General features: G+C 40.4%; 2 protein-coding genes across 2 annotated transcripts in view; one reads left to right on the plus strand and one right to left on the minus strand.

Annotated features, from left to right (window-relative positions):
* Positions 1 to 902: 902 nt before the first annotated feature.
* On the plus strand, positions 903 to 7,021 carry LOC102201728 (G1/S-specific cyclin-E1-like). Its single transcript, XM_005739790.2, has 12 exons — positions 903 to 959; positions 2,443 to 2,471; positions 2,555 to 2,603; positions 2,710 to 2,742; positions 2,823 to 2,935; positions 3,632 to 3,770; positions 3,984 to 4,130; positions 4,627 to 4,722; positions 4,807 to 4,941; positions 5,075 to 5,186; positions 5,351 to 5,508; positions 6,681 to 7,021. Exons 1-12 carry the CDS (start codon positions 930 to 932, stop codon positions 6,807 to 6,809), a joined length of 1,170 nt encoding a protein of 389 aa, XP_005739847.2. The 5' UTR covers positions 903 to 929; the 3' UTR covers positions 6,810 to 7,021.
* Positions 7,022 to 7,401: 380 nt separating this feature from the next.
* ints8 (integrator complex subunit 8) overlaps positions 7,402 to 13,241 on the minus strand; it is a 14,329-nt gene continuing 8,489 nt past the window's right edge. Inside the window, exons 14-28 of the mRNA XM_005739791.1 lie at positions 12,845 to 12,975; positions 12,551 to 12,661; positions 12,228 to 12,432; positions 11,722 to 11,843; positions 11,011 to 11,195; positions 10,873 to 10,906; positions 10,730 to 10,789; positions 10,555 to 10,616; positions 9,714 to 9,832; positions 9,364 to 9,467; positions 9,204 to 9,254; positions 8,737 to 8,810; positions 8,597 to 8,661; positions 8,457 to 8,500; positions 7,402 to 7,621 (exon numbers count right to left, since the gene is read on the minus strand). Coding sequence (XP_005739848.1) covers positions 7,505 to 7,621; positions 8,457 to 8,500; positions 8,597 to 8,661; positions 8,737 to 8,810; positions 9,204 to 9,254; positions 9,364 to 9,467; positions 9,714 to 9,832; positions 10,555 to 10,616; positions 10,730 to 10,789; positions 10,873 to 10,906; positions 11,011 to 11,195; positions 11,722 to 11,843; positions 12,228 to 12,432; positions 12,551 to 12,661; positions 12,845 to 12,975 — 1,484 coding nt within the window. The 3' untranslated portion in view covers positions 7,402 to 7,504. The remainder of the gene's footprint in view (positions 7,622 to 8,456; positions 8,501 to 8,596; positions 8,662 to 8,736; positions 8,811 to 9,203; positions 9,255 to 9,363; positions 9,468 to 9,713; positions 9,833 to 10,554; positions 10,617 to 10,729; positions 10,790 to 10,872; positions 10,907 to 11,010; positions 11,196 to 11,721; positions 11,844 to 12,227; positions 12,433 to 12,550; positions 12,662 to 12,844; positions 12,976 to 13,241) is intronic.

The raw sequence follows: 13,241 nt of genomic DNA on the forward strand, positions 1-13,241 counted from the left end.
AGGGCATCAGTTACTGGCAGGGAGTGTGGTGAGGGGAGATAGGCCTTTGGAGGGCCTGGGAGTACCCAGAGAGGTGGAGTGTAAGACCCGACCTGACATATAAACACAAACATGCATTCCCACCCTCATGCACACATATACAAATACTCAGCACTCACCCAACGTAGGGATAGACATACACTGTACACACAATCACACTCCCCAAACAAACTCTATACCCCAGGTCCAGATTCCCTCGCCCCTGGAGGGAGAAGCGGCACCTAGACCCAGGAAATGTTACCCTTTCCCCCGGGGTGGAGGCAAGCGGTCGTCCAAGGCTCCGCAGCAGCAAGGAGGCCCCGCATCCCAGATCCCAATCAGACGGCCAACACCGCTATTGTTGAATGTATTAATGTAATGTTTTCTGACTTACTTGACCCCCTTTTAGTTAACTTTTACTTACCATATACTTAATGCTGTGGCGTTAATAAAGTTTTGAAGAAAAAAAAATGTTTACATCCCCCCTACAGGAGCACGCGCTCAACTCAACTCTTTCTCCTATTGGCTGTTCTGATATGTAGCTCCACCCACCGCCATACATACATTTAACTCATAAAAAAAAGAGAAAAGAAACCAGTTTGATGCTGGCGGGGGTTTTTTTTCCACGTTTTTCTGAAACAGTAAAGTCTGAACTGTGTTTAACTGTAATGCAGAAAAATTCTCACTTATATCGTAATGCTTTATATATTTTATTTTATTATTTTATTCAGTAGTTTATTCTCCTTCCAGTGGTTAGGCGTTTGACGCCAAAGCAGTGTGAATTTAAACGTAAGGTAAACAGTTGCAAGTAGTCAACTTTGTTTTAAATGGTTTAATTAAAAAACATGATTGCTCCGATTGGGAGTATTTATAGGCATGCGCAACATGCACGTGTCGTAAACGTACGCGCAATGGCATCAGAGGCAAGTGACGAGACGACGGTAAGTTTGCAGCTGTCACTTTAAAGGGTAAAAGTAGTTCCGCTCTCTGCGGTTCACTTACACCGCTCACTCGTTTCTGTAGCCTTCGCACGCCGCGGTAGAGCCAAAGGACATACTTAAAGTAACTCGTTATTGTTATTTTTATTTAACTTTATTTTTAAGCAAGTGATTTGGCTATTCTAACCCTTGCTTTTCGACCCACAAAGCTCACTTTGGTTGAGTGACGTTTAAAAACAAGTGAGCAAAGTTTGCATCCTTGAATTTTAAATGGCAGCTTTCGATGAAGTGCACACTGAATGGATTAATGTCATGAAGCACAACAGATAAATTAACACCTGAACATGGGATAGAGTGTGGTTTAGGGTTCAATTCAAAGCACCTGGTCAATTATCCTGTGTAAAACCCTTAAGCCCCCCTCATTTCTTTATATTTTTTTAACAATGTTTTGCAAATATGCATGGTAATACAGTGTATGCACAAGGAAAACACTTCTGGCCAGTTTGAAAGTTAATACTTGGAAGTCTTCATTCTTCAAGACTGCCTGAATTCACTTGAGCAAGTTTTATTTTAAGTTCTTCAAGTAGTCTTCAGGGATAGTTCTCCAGGCTTCCTGAAGAACATTCAAAGCGCTTCTTTGGATGCCAGCTTCTTTTTGTTCTCTTCTCTATCAAGATGTTTTCCGATCACTGTCATGCTGAAAAGTCATTTGACTTTCATATGATATTGAACGGTGGATAAAAATCTGATTCCTTTAATTTTGCCAAGATCCCAAACACCAAAGTCTGAAATTCAGCCCCAAGCCATGATGGAGTTTTAAGGATGGCTGTAGATGCACTGTTGCCACTGATGTTAACTCTATGGATCAGCTAAAAGTAAAGCTGCATCTGTCAGGTTTTTGCTGGATTTTTTTTTTTTTTTCCCACCTCATTTTATTTAGGCCTGCCGCTTTATTTGTCCTCCACTTGGACACACTTGCTGTATGGGAAGCTGTGGTTTAATAGGCATTCCACTGAAAATGGTCAGGAACTAGAATGAAAATGAGAAATGCCCAGTTTCCAAGGAAAACCCTCGAACTATTACTCAAGACAAGTTGAGCAAGACAGAAAATCAGAAGACTGAGTCATTGGAAGCATAATGCAAAGAAAAGGCTGGCTCGAGGCTTTTAAACCGTGCTCTGTTATAGATACAATGTTACTGCTGAGGCTTTCTGTTGCTGCATGATAGTACATTTCTGGATGTTTCCTTTGTTCAACATCCTGTGGTCAGAAATGAAACAACCTATAAGCTGCAAGTCTGGAGCCTGCTGGAGTATGGTCCATGATTTAATGCTGATGATATATGTATTTAACTTCAAAAAATAAAAGCATTGTTCTGTAGTGTAAGGCAGGTGCAGCCTCTTGTGGACAATATCTGCCATTTTACCTCTGAAGGTCAACTACCTTTGTTTGCCATTGACACTGACATTTTTTAATCTCTTCTTCAGATGACACTGGAAGAATCCATGGCACGACGGTATGACTACTTTTGAGTTATTATTGTATTTTGAGGTGTGATTGGACTGTCGGACTGTACTGAGTTCAGTTTTGTCTTTGCAGTCGTCGCCTAAAGAGAAGAGAGAGGGAGACTTCATGGCTGGGACGAAAAGTAAGAGACACATCATTTGAAAGCATGGTTGTGACTTTAAGTCGCATAAAACGGTTCTCTACAGCCACTTCTGTACAGTTTATAACTTTGTTTTTTAATCCTGCAGTACAGAAAAAGTGAGAACACACTGCATCAAAGGGTATGTCGCCTTCTTGAAGTACGAGTCAACAAATGGCAGATCATTGATAAAATGTGAGTGGATTTTCTTTTTAATTTCAGCTCAGAGAGCTTATTACGATCACTCAGAGGTCACCTCTCCAGGATGCAGTCCAGCCAGCATCGATTCCCTTAGTTGCCTCAAGCCGGCTGTTCTCGCTGCACCCTTACCTTGGGTATTTTCTTTTTTTTCTTATGCTGACATCTTCTGCTGTTGATGCTTTTCTGTTAGACTGATTAGTTATTTTTAAACATGACAAAATAATCCATGGAAACTTTTATTATTCAGATAATCCCATTGAAACCAGTGATGAGTCGTTGGCAGAAGACAGGCAGCTCAAAGTGCCTGTCTAAGCACACATCAAAGCTAACTCCATTATGAAGTTGATAAAACTATGCTGTAAAGATGATTTTGTTTTTGTTTGGTTCTTTTTATTCTGTAAAATATAACATTTTAACAAAATTGCAGTTTTATTACCCCTCAGCTATAAAAGGCTGATGGTGTGCTTTGGTCACTAGGGATGGTAATTGGAAAATTCCAAGGACTTGGAGTTCTGGGAACATGATGGATACATTGCTTGCATCACCCTGCCAGGCGGGTAGTTTGTGAATGCAATAACTAGAACAAGGTGTTGGCATAGGATTTTCAAATGGATACCTAAGGTGTATCTACTAGTGGGCTGATGGGTAGCACTGGCAGCCTCCAGAGGTTGCTGCTTGACAGTGCGAGGTAACGTTAAAGAACTTCAAAAGCAGCAAAGTCTCGCATTAACTTTATGCTTTTTTTTTTTTCTTTTCCCCATTAACCTTTAAAGGATTTACACATTTTCTCTTCACTTACTGCTGTAGCTTTAATTGACTGTATATTACAGATGTGAGTCTTCCGATGAGGAGTGGGTGAGTATGATCGGCACGCCGAGGAACATCACACGCAGCAGCGTGAGCTTCAGGAAGAGGCAGCCCCTGTTAACACCCAGAATGAGATCGATCATCCTCTACTGGTTAATGAAGGTTGTTGTTGTTGTTGTTATTGTTGTAGTTGTTGTTGTAGTAATTTTCAGTAATATCGAAGCAGCGTTGAATGTTATTTTTAGTGTTTGTAGCTAAAAATGATTTACTTGGAATACAGTCGTGAGTAGTGCAAATCAATCCAAATTAGAATGTGTAGATTAGCTGTCTCATCTAAATGACACATTAATAGGACTTTCATGATTGTTCCTGCAGGTGTGTGAGGCATACGCTGTTCACAGGGAGACTTTCTACCTGGCACAGGACTACTTTGACCGTTTTCTGTTGATTGAGAGAAATCTTAAGTTGGGTGTGCTGCAGCTCATTGTGCTCACATGTCTTCTTATAGCATCAAAGATGGAGGTAAAATTACTGTTTAGTAGTTCCTTTTCTTTCTTTTTTTTTTTTTAAATATTTTTTATTTTTTTGGCTTTTTGTGTTAAATCTAAAATACAAATTCTTATTACTTATTCCAATGTTTTTATTTGCACTGTGGGTTTCTTGATGTTGCGAACAGGGATTAAAGTGTCACAAAGTGCATTTAAGTGGGAACCAGTGGTGACTCTCTTGCTTGTGCGTGGCAGACCTGAACTGCTGTTGTAATTCAGCTTTACTGCGCTTCGACTGCATTCTTCATACGTCTGTGGCTTCTTTCCACCCATTAGCCATAGCCCGCTGTCAAATACAGCAGAGTGAAAGGAAAGGGTAACATCAGATTAAAATTTTTAAATGTAGGATCAAAATTTGACTTGCTTGACTTTGTGTGAAACTACTAACTGGGTTGATTTAAAGGTACTAGAAAGGTGTTCCTGCCCACTTTAACCCCTGGTTGATTAAAGGCGTTTTATTTATTTTATAGGAATCTAAACCTTTAAAGATCTTGCATCTGTCACGTGTGGCTCATGGGATCTACCATGTAGAAGAATTCCGTCATATGGAGTTGGTCATTTTGAGGGTAATACTTTTAACTCACTATTCATCATATGCACCCGTTCCATTGTGCATTTTATAAATCAATATGCTTTTGTATGCTCTGCAGACATTGCGCTGGTACACTCGTCCTGAAACGGCTTTGACCTGGCTGAAGTTCCTCCTGCAGGTGATCTTCAGGAAAGAAAAAGCAAACCTGCTTGAGCAGCCGTTTCCAAAAGATACTTACATGAGAAGTGCAAATGTAGGTGTTTGAGTTCACTTATATTTAAGTCAACAGTTCTATAATACATCTACAAATAAGACTGTATTGCAAGAGAAGTGAAATATCCTTGCTAACCTTGTGTGTGTAGTTGCTCAAGGTGTTTTTGTTTTAGCTTTTAGATCTGTGCATCCTTGACGTGAACTCGATGGACATACCTTATCACGGATTGGCTGCCTCAGTCCTGTGTTATTTCGTGGACCAGGGACTGGTAGAAAAAGTTGCATGTAAGAGTTGGAGACTTAAAAAACAGAAGTAAAATAACTAAAAAATGTGGGAAAACGTGTTACACCTGACACACAGGAAGAACGAAGTTAATGTTTAAAATGAGAAGGCTCAACTCTTGAACATGTCAGGTTATTCAGTCTGTATGTTTGGTTTCTCTGTTTAGGTCTGCCCAGAGAACACCTCCAGCCATGTGTTGACTGGCTGGCCCCCTTTATGGATGCACTGGAAGACTTTGGCACAGTCACACAGAAAGTGTTTCCCACAGTAAGAAGAGAAGACCAATACAACATCCAGGCAAACTTGGACTACATGTCCATTTTGGTTAGTGTCTTTTTTTTTTTCTCTCTTCCCCCTCTGTGGTCTTCCTTATAATTTAAGGTTTAAGTCAGACTAGAAAATGCAGTCGGGAAAATGATTGTTTACCCATACAAAAGCAAACTCCTAAGACTTGAAATGTTTGTAGAAGCTATATAGAGCTTACAGATGGAAGCTGGTTTAATGCAGTTTGTGATGGCGGCAACCTGTGTTGCATCTGGCATACTAAGCGCTATAAATAAAGGGACTGGCATTGGATAACTCCTCTTCTGACACATGATCTATATTCGCTGACCACTTCAGTAGGTACATCTGCTCGACTGGTGGTCAACCTTGTACAATTGGTCAATCACATGGCAGAAACTCTGTGCATTTAGACATGGTCAAGAGGACCTACTGAAGTTGAAACGGAGCATCAGAATAAGGAAGAAGCTTTATTTTAAGTGACTTTGATCATGACGTGTTTGATGCCAGGTGGGCTGGTCTGAGTATTTCGAAAACATTGATCATATGACATTCATACTGCTTTGCCCTCTTGTTTGACACGCTGTCAGTTTTTTACAATCGTTCCAGAAACAAGAATGCAAAGTCAAAGCTAAGAGCAGTGGTATGAGACACCATACCTCTGCCAATGCTGAGGAATTTGAAATGATGAGGTTGACTTGAATCTGTGTGAGTAGTGTTGCCTATCATTCTATTTGGTTGCCCACTTCTGTGGACGGAAATTCAAATGGATCACTCGTTTACAGTACTGTGCTAGTATGAACCCATAATTCTGCAGCCTTTTAGTTATTGAATGATGTCGTCACTCCTTTGCCATTCTTAAACTTCATTGGGGGAGATGGCAGAGCTTTTGACATTAGCCATAAAAAAACAAACAAACCCTGGACCATGTTTCTGTATTGCAGAATGAAACCCTGAATGCACAATTTCACGTAAAAGCATTTCTTTGATTTTAAGAAAATATATTTACTTTTGGTATAAAGTGAACATTTGAACAACTTATTTTTCCCAGCTGACACACGTGAAACTGCTCATTTGTAGAAGTCTGGCATATTTATTCTGTTTAAAATGAAATGTTATTTTTAATTAAAAAAAAAAAGACTAAAAATGAATGAGACTTGAATTCCAAGTTGTTACCCTTACAGTGTCGATAAATTGCTTCCATTAATTTTTAGGATGTTGCTCACAAGGCAATAAAAGGCAATTCTCCTACAAATGATGTGGAACCACTCAATGCCACCTCGTACAGAGGGAGGATCTACGTACCTGGGCAAGGACTTACGTCTTCAGAAGATGAAGTTTAACAGAGTCTGAAGGTGCTGATTGCAGTTCTATCTGAAACTTTCCTCAGATTTCCTGCAGAGATGGCTGCAAATGTCCAACTCAGACTGATCTGACAGAGTTGAATGCTGAATCAAAATAAATTGTGTCGTAGTCTTAGTATGCCATAGTGTGAGAATAGTTATTGTTAGTTTAGAGTTGAATAGTTGTCACCCCCACCCACCCCCGCATCTTCCCCTCACCACAAATAGTAGTTCTTGACGTATTCAATCCATTAAAAGACGATGTAGGAGATCTAAACTGTTAACTGATATTTGAAGGCCACTCTTCTTCTAGCCACTTTTTTTTGTTTTCCCTCATTTTTGGGTTTTAAGGTTTTATTTCAGAAAAATGCAAAGTTCAAAAGTTTGTAACATGAAGGTGAATTTTTAGAAAATTGTGGGATGCATTTTTTTCCTCTTTTTAAATGAAGAAATGTTGTGTGCTGCTGTCCAGCAGCCAAAGTATAGTAAAATGAATGCTGTACTAGTGTGAATTTTTAAAAACCCCAAACGGAAAGCATTAACTGAACCAGGTCCTGATGTGATTAACTCAGGGCATTTTGATTTTATAAGTTTATTGCAAAAGATGAAAATAATACAAATTACCATGTACTTGTTACCACAAAATAAAATATTCATCCCCACCCTGTGAAATCTGACAGTGGTTCGTGTGTTTACTAAAAGTACAGTTTGGCCATCGCCTGCAGGAATCTCTTCTTCCTCTTCTGTGCAGCCAGCTGCAGCACTTCCTCTGGATTACTGGTGTTCAGTTCTGTCTGTCCAATCGCTTTTATCTGAAGGGTTGGGAGAAGACATCGGTTATGTTTTTGTTATGAGAATTCTTATTGAAATATACAAAATCCTACAGGTTCTACACTTCCAAACATTTTATATAAATTCTTTATTGCAGTCCATACACCTGAACGTTTAAGGCTACTCAGTGTGTTTAAGTCTCTCTCCCACAGCCTAATAAAAGCATGTGGAAATCTCTTTAGTTTATATAAATTTGAATATTAATTGATGAACCTCCTTTGAAACGTTACAGATCAACTTTCTAATCTGTTTCATTTGGCTGCAGTTCCAACAGTGTAAAATAGACGTGGCAGCAGATTAGGACTCTAAAAACCTCTGTACACCTTTCACCAGCTGAATGCAAAGTCCACTGAGGATGTGACTGAGCTGCACTGCTCTAATTGCAGATAATTATATTTCACTTGTATACTGTGAAATTGATGCTTCCAGATTTTAAAACCATAACTCTGAATATAACCTGCTACAGACTAGGTGGCACATTCAGCTTAAGTTACCATAGAGATCTGGGCAGGTAAAGAGTTGAGCTCTAACTTTAAGCTCAACATTGCTCAGTAACTCTTGTTTCACAATGCATGTCAGATTAAATTTGACCTTTTATGCCTCACAAGTATTTTATTTTTATTAGACATTAACCAGTCTGCTTATGTGGGTGGTCATTGACAAGCGTTAGCTGGTCATCACTTTGTTGCCGGTCTCTTCCTGCATTATTCTTCTATGATTTTATTGCATAAAAGAGAAGTCATAAATCTATACGTATGAGATGCTTTTCAGGTCGCAGCCTTTCGTGCTATAAGCTGTAGGGTTATAAAGACTTACCGCTATTTGTCTCTTCTCAGTCTCTCCTCGTTTGTGGTGAATATCTGAGCAAAAAAAATCAGGAAGCTAAACAGACACTGGAGAGAATGTATTCCTTTTTAAGTTTTAGCCAACAGTGATTATTGTTACATGAAGGATACGTGTGAGATATTCCAGGATGGTGACGTCCCAGATGTAGTCGTAGAATGAGTCCATGGCGTCGTGACTGTAATGTGAGAGGATACTAGCTGTTATTAAGAATGGCTCTGTGGGTAATGTAATGTGTCCTCCAGGGCCGTACCTGTTCTGCTCCTGAAGCGCTTTAAACGCTGTCATGTAGTCGACTTCTCTCAGAAACTGGCACAGAACAGCAACCTGACGAGAATCAGAGATGTCACATTACTTCCAACTCGCTACATCTGTAAGACACCAGTCAGCACTGAGACACTTACAGTCGGCTTTATACTTTAGCAGAGGTGCACGGAATAATGAGGCAAACAATGGTATTGGTTGATTTGCCTTATTGACTCTCATCAGCAAATAAAGCTGATATATTTTCTCTCATCAGGGTCTATCATTATTATACTGTTATATTGATTTTGTTCTGCTAAATGTTCAAAGAAGGGACGAGGAGCTTTCTAGCTTTTATTCATGAAATTATACTGGGGAAAACAAAGTGGGCACTTGCATCAATCCAACAATATGTTCATTAATTCCTCAGCAGCTAACATTAGTTCACTTTCTCAAATAGGCAGTTTGACCTCTGACCTGTGTGTGGCAGTTCAGCATTGAACAGCATTTAATCATCCTCTTCAGAACCTAAAATAAAAACAGGTGTGTCACTGTTAGGCGAGTCAGTCGGCTCTCATATCTCTCAAACTGCAGAGGCTCACTATGGAGTGCACTCTGGTATTAGTCGGTGTTTTACCTGGTCAGTGTAGATGTCGGGGGGGACGGCTTTGGTGAAGAAGTCCGAGCACACAGCTCCAGCCTGCAGGTAAAGGTTCAGAGCTGCAGAGTACTGATTGGTCACTACAAAGGGAGAAATGAAAGTTGTTATTCAAGCTGCGGGTGGCTGTCTGAAAATGCTTTCTTAAGGGAATGTTTCGCAATTGCTGTGAAATTTCTTTTAAGTCACTTCAATCTTATTTTTCCTTTCTGTCCAAACGTCAAGTACATTGGTAGAAAAACGTCAGCCTTTGTCTAAGGAATAACAACATTTCACTGATTCAGTGAAGAAAGTTCTCTGAGTTGATGAGATGTGGTGATTGTTCTTACCAAAGTAGATGTCGGCTTGTGTGATGAGCCATGATTGGTTATTGGGGTTTAGAGTGAGAGCATAGGAAACCAACTCCTTGACTGTCACAGCCACAGCTTCCACATCCACTGCCTGTATGCTGCTCAACACACAGATCGGAACATTTAGTTTTTCGTGCTGTGTACATGCTGTTAAAGGGGATGTTTTTCCTTATGTCCTCTCATATTAACAGTTACAGTCATAGTGCAGCTGCTTTTGATTGTTTATGTCAGAGAAAGATGATATCCCCTAATATCAAACTGTTTATGAAGGCTAGCCAATCAGAAGAAAGTTGGCTTGACGACAAAGGAATGAAAACAGCTTGGTTCACACAGAGGATGAACTGAGGAGCATCAGTACAAGTCAAATAAGGATTATTCTGAACTGTGAGTCATGCAAAGCTGCTCTAGTAGAGTCTAAACTAAGAACGTAATAAACAGATCTGTAACTGCAGATAACCTGACAGCTTTTCATGCACAGTGTACTTCCTGTAACTTTTTCACAAGAAAAGTAACCTCTGCTTATAAGCTGTTAGTGTGAAGAGGCATCAACACAATGAATAAAGAGTAAAATGACAATGTACAAGCAGGAGTCAAACTAGTCCAAACCACACATATTCACTCAACTCAAAATTCTTATTTCTTATTTTTTCAGTAGCTCAAACAAGCTTTAAAAGATTTCTCTCAGCTTGTAGGAGTTGAGGACAGGAAAAGAGATCCCTGTGTGTCGGTCCTGTAACTAAGTCCGACCAGTGCAGTGTAGCAGAAACAGTTGGTGCAGCTAAAACAAACAGATGAGGTAAAATAGAAAAGTCGTTCCTACTTTGGAAGAGAAGATGGCCAGATGGAGAGATGTTCTGCAGTAACTTCATTTACAATGTCATCCTAAAGAAGAAGAAAAAACAAGGGGCTGAAGATGCAGACAGAAACTACAGCAGCACTGAAATCCCTCAATTTTTCCATTTTACTGTGTTCTATTTATGAATTCAGAGTCATACCCTGACTATACTGTGGAGTCTCACAAACAGTGAGATCAGAGTCGTCAGCACCAGTGGCTCCTGTAAGAATAAGACAAATCACAAGGTAAACAGCTAATTTATTCTTCCACAGTGTGTTTAAGTTGGTATGTGGTGATACTTACTCTAATTTTCTTGGTGAAAGTGATGAATTTGCTCCTGGAGGAGTCACATTAAGAAAACAGAATGAGTGTGACGCTACATGAATCTCAGACATGTTGTAATGTTTCTAAATCCTATGAAATCCTAAAATGACATCATACCTGTGCAAGATGCCCATGGAGGACTCTCTCTGTTTAATGAGGCCAATTCGGCCGTCGCTGTTCCTCTTGTGTTGGATGGAGATGCTGCAGATCTGAACCACCACATCCCAGAGCTCCTTGGCGGTGCGCCGACTTTCTTTAGGACCTGGAAGCTCCTTACACGTGGATGCCAGGAGCTGACCAAGCTATCGGGACAAAACAGGACAAATTTAATAAAGGAAAAATGCAAAAATACTGGCGACCGCTAGACACACCTATGGTATCGGTTTCAAAATCCTACATCACCTTGTTCTTGAGACATCGCATTGTAATTTATTGGAAATCCCACAGTACCTAAATATAACCAAATCAATCCTGAGAGAGAATACGCTCTCTCAGACTTTCATGTGTCTTGGTGGAAAAATTTTAAGTGGATCTGGTACCACAACTTATTTTTAAATGAATTTAAACCAACTTATTAATTAGTTCATTACGTAATCACTCAAGATTTTTAGTTTTCTTATAGAGCTGTGACTTCTGAGTTGCAGAAGAGTGTCTCAGCTGCCTCAGCTGGGATTTAAATAGCCTTAAACCTTACAGACAGTCAGCTACTGTGTCGATAACTTTGCTATAATTTCATGTTGGTGAATATCAGAAATAGCATCACTGGAGCTGCTAGAAAGAGAAAATTTCATGAAAGTGTTAAAAAAAAGAAGCACACAGACGTGTTACCTTGATGTACGGGTTGTTCATGACCAGAGACTGTGACACCTGCAGAGTCAGGTAGTCGTTCTCCCTCCAGTTCAACATGAAGGCGACACACTCCTCTCCCACCACCTGACGTAGAGGCAGATCTGGAAACAAAGACCAGGAAATCCTTCACTGCACCTCCAGAATTGGTGCTATATAACAAGGCCTAGAAGCTGTTTATTCTGCTTTATCGGTAACTGAAGTTTTTATGGATAGCAGACATACGTCTATTTTTACAGTGAGATACATGCTACTCTTGCAGAAGTATCCTAATAGTGCCTTTTTTTTTTAAACAAATGTTTCTAGCTGCAAGACCAGATCTGTAACTTCTTGTAAGTGACATTAGTTTAGTACATTTGTTTACTGGGGCCCTAGAAATAGATTTTATAGTAGTATATGAAGCCTGATCCACAATGATTTTCTCCCATCACAGACTTAACCTGAAGATGCTGACACTGGAGTGACTCCACTCGCTGCTGTTCACTCACCATGAATCCTCATCTCTAGGTAACCTCTGACCCTGCTGACCAAGTCAGGGGGCGGCCGCTCCTTGCTCCCCTCGGCCGCCATCGCCTCGTGTGCGCGGACCTCCAGCAGCAAGATCTCATTCAGCATCACCTGCCTCAGCTTTGGGGAAAACTCTGTGACGAGCTCCAGACAGGCTGAGAAAAGCTGCCGTGCATGGGTGAAGTCCTGAGGAAAACATGCTCCATGTATTAAGCAGTTAAAAGTGATGCTCTATGATTGGATAACAACGTTTAATTATTAAAATAACATTTATGCCCCACTGAGCGTTGATAATGGCTCAGACCTTTATTGAAATGCAGTGGAGTCCTTTGGCCATGAGGATATAAACCAGGTCCTTGGTCAGGTTGTCTTTAATGCCGAGGATCACATTAATGTAGTCTGGAGGAACCTCCCACTGTTCATATAAACAGGAAGTGGTAGGTTAATTCAGATCATCTTGGTTGGTTTCGTGTGTTAGAAGTAAGGATTGAAAATTATTCCAAATGTGTGTGTATATATATGTGTATATGTGAGAAACTGTAGTCCAGCACAATCCAAGATATCTTAAATGCATTAATGTTGAGCTCATGTCTCTGACCTTGCTGTTGACCCTCCAGAAAGGTCGTTCAGCCAGGCCGTGGAGTTCAATGAGGATCTGTCTGATCCTGCGTGGCTCCAGTGAAAGGATGAGCTGCTGCTCCAGCTGGCCAATGTTCACACTCGCTGAAGCTGTGAAGAAGTGAACCAAACCTCAATATGTCTCATGGTTTTCATGTGGAGAAGCGGCAGTGTTATGTAGCAGAAGTGTACAAAAGGCCAGCCAGTTCGCAGAACTCACAAACGGAGCCACACCTGCGGAGTAAGATATCAGCATACTGTTGCTGTTTAGCCAATGAGCGGTGAGGCAACCCATTCTCTTCACCAATCAGAAGAGGGTTAGACTTCATCATTTCTTCACTACCAGACACACTGGACCCACTACAGTTCGCTTACCG

The sequence above is a fragment of the Pundamilia nyererei genome, unplaced genomic scaffold, assembly GCF_000239375.1.
Source record: "Pundamilia nyererei isolate P.nyererei 1_Seehausen unplaced genomic scaffold, PunNye1.0 scaffold00093, whole genome shotgun sequence".
Lineage (NCBI taxonomy): Eukaryota > Metazoa > Chordata > Actinopteri > Cichliformes > Cichlidae > Pundamilia > Pundamilia nyererei.

Bases quoted from the DNA above. Each gene is read 5' to 3' on its own strand.
- LOC102201728 (XM_005739790.2), top strand. From the start codon at position 930: ATGGCATCAGAGGCAAGTGACGAGACGACG. The intron at 2,604-2,709 runs GTAAGAGACACA...TTAATCCTGCAG, and splicing joins CTTCATGGCTGGGACGAAAA to TACAGAAAAAGTGAGAACAC. The intron at 4,723-4,806 runs GTAATACTTTTA...TATGCTCTGCAG, and splicing joins TGGAGTTGGTCATTTTGAGG to ACATTGCGCTGGTACACTCG.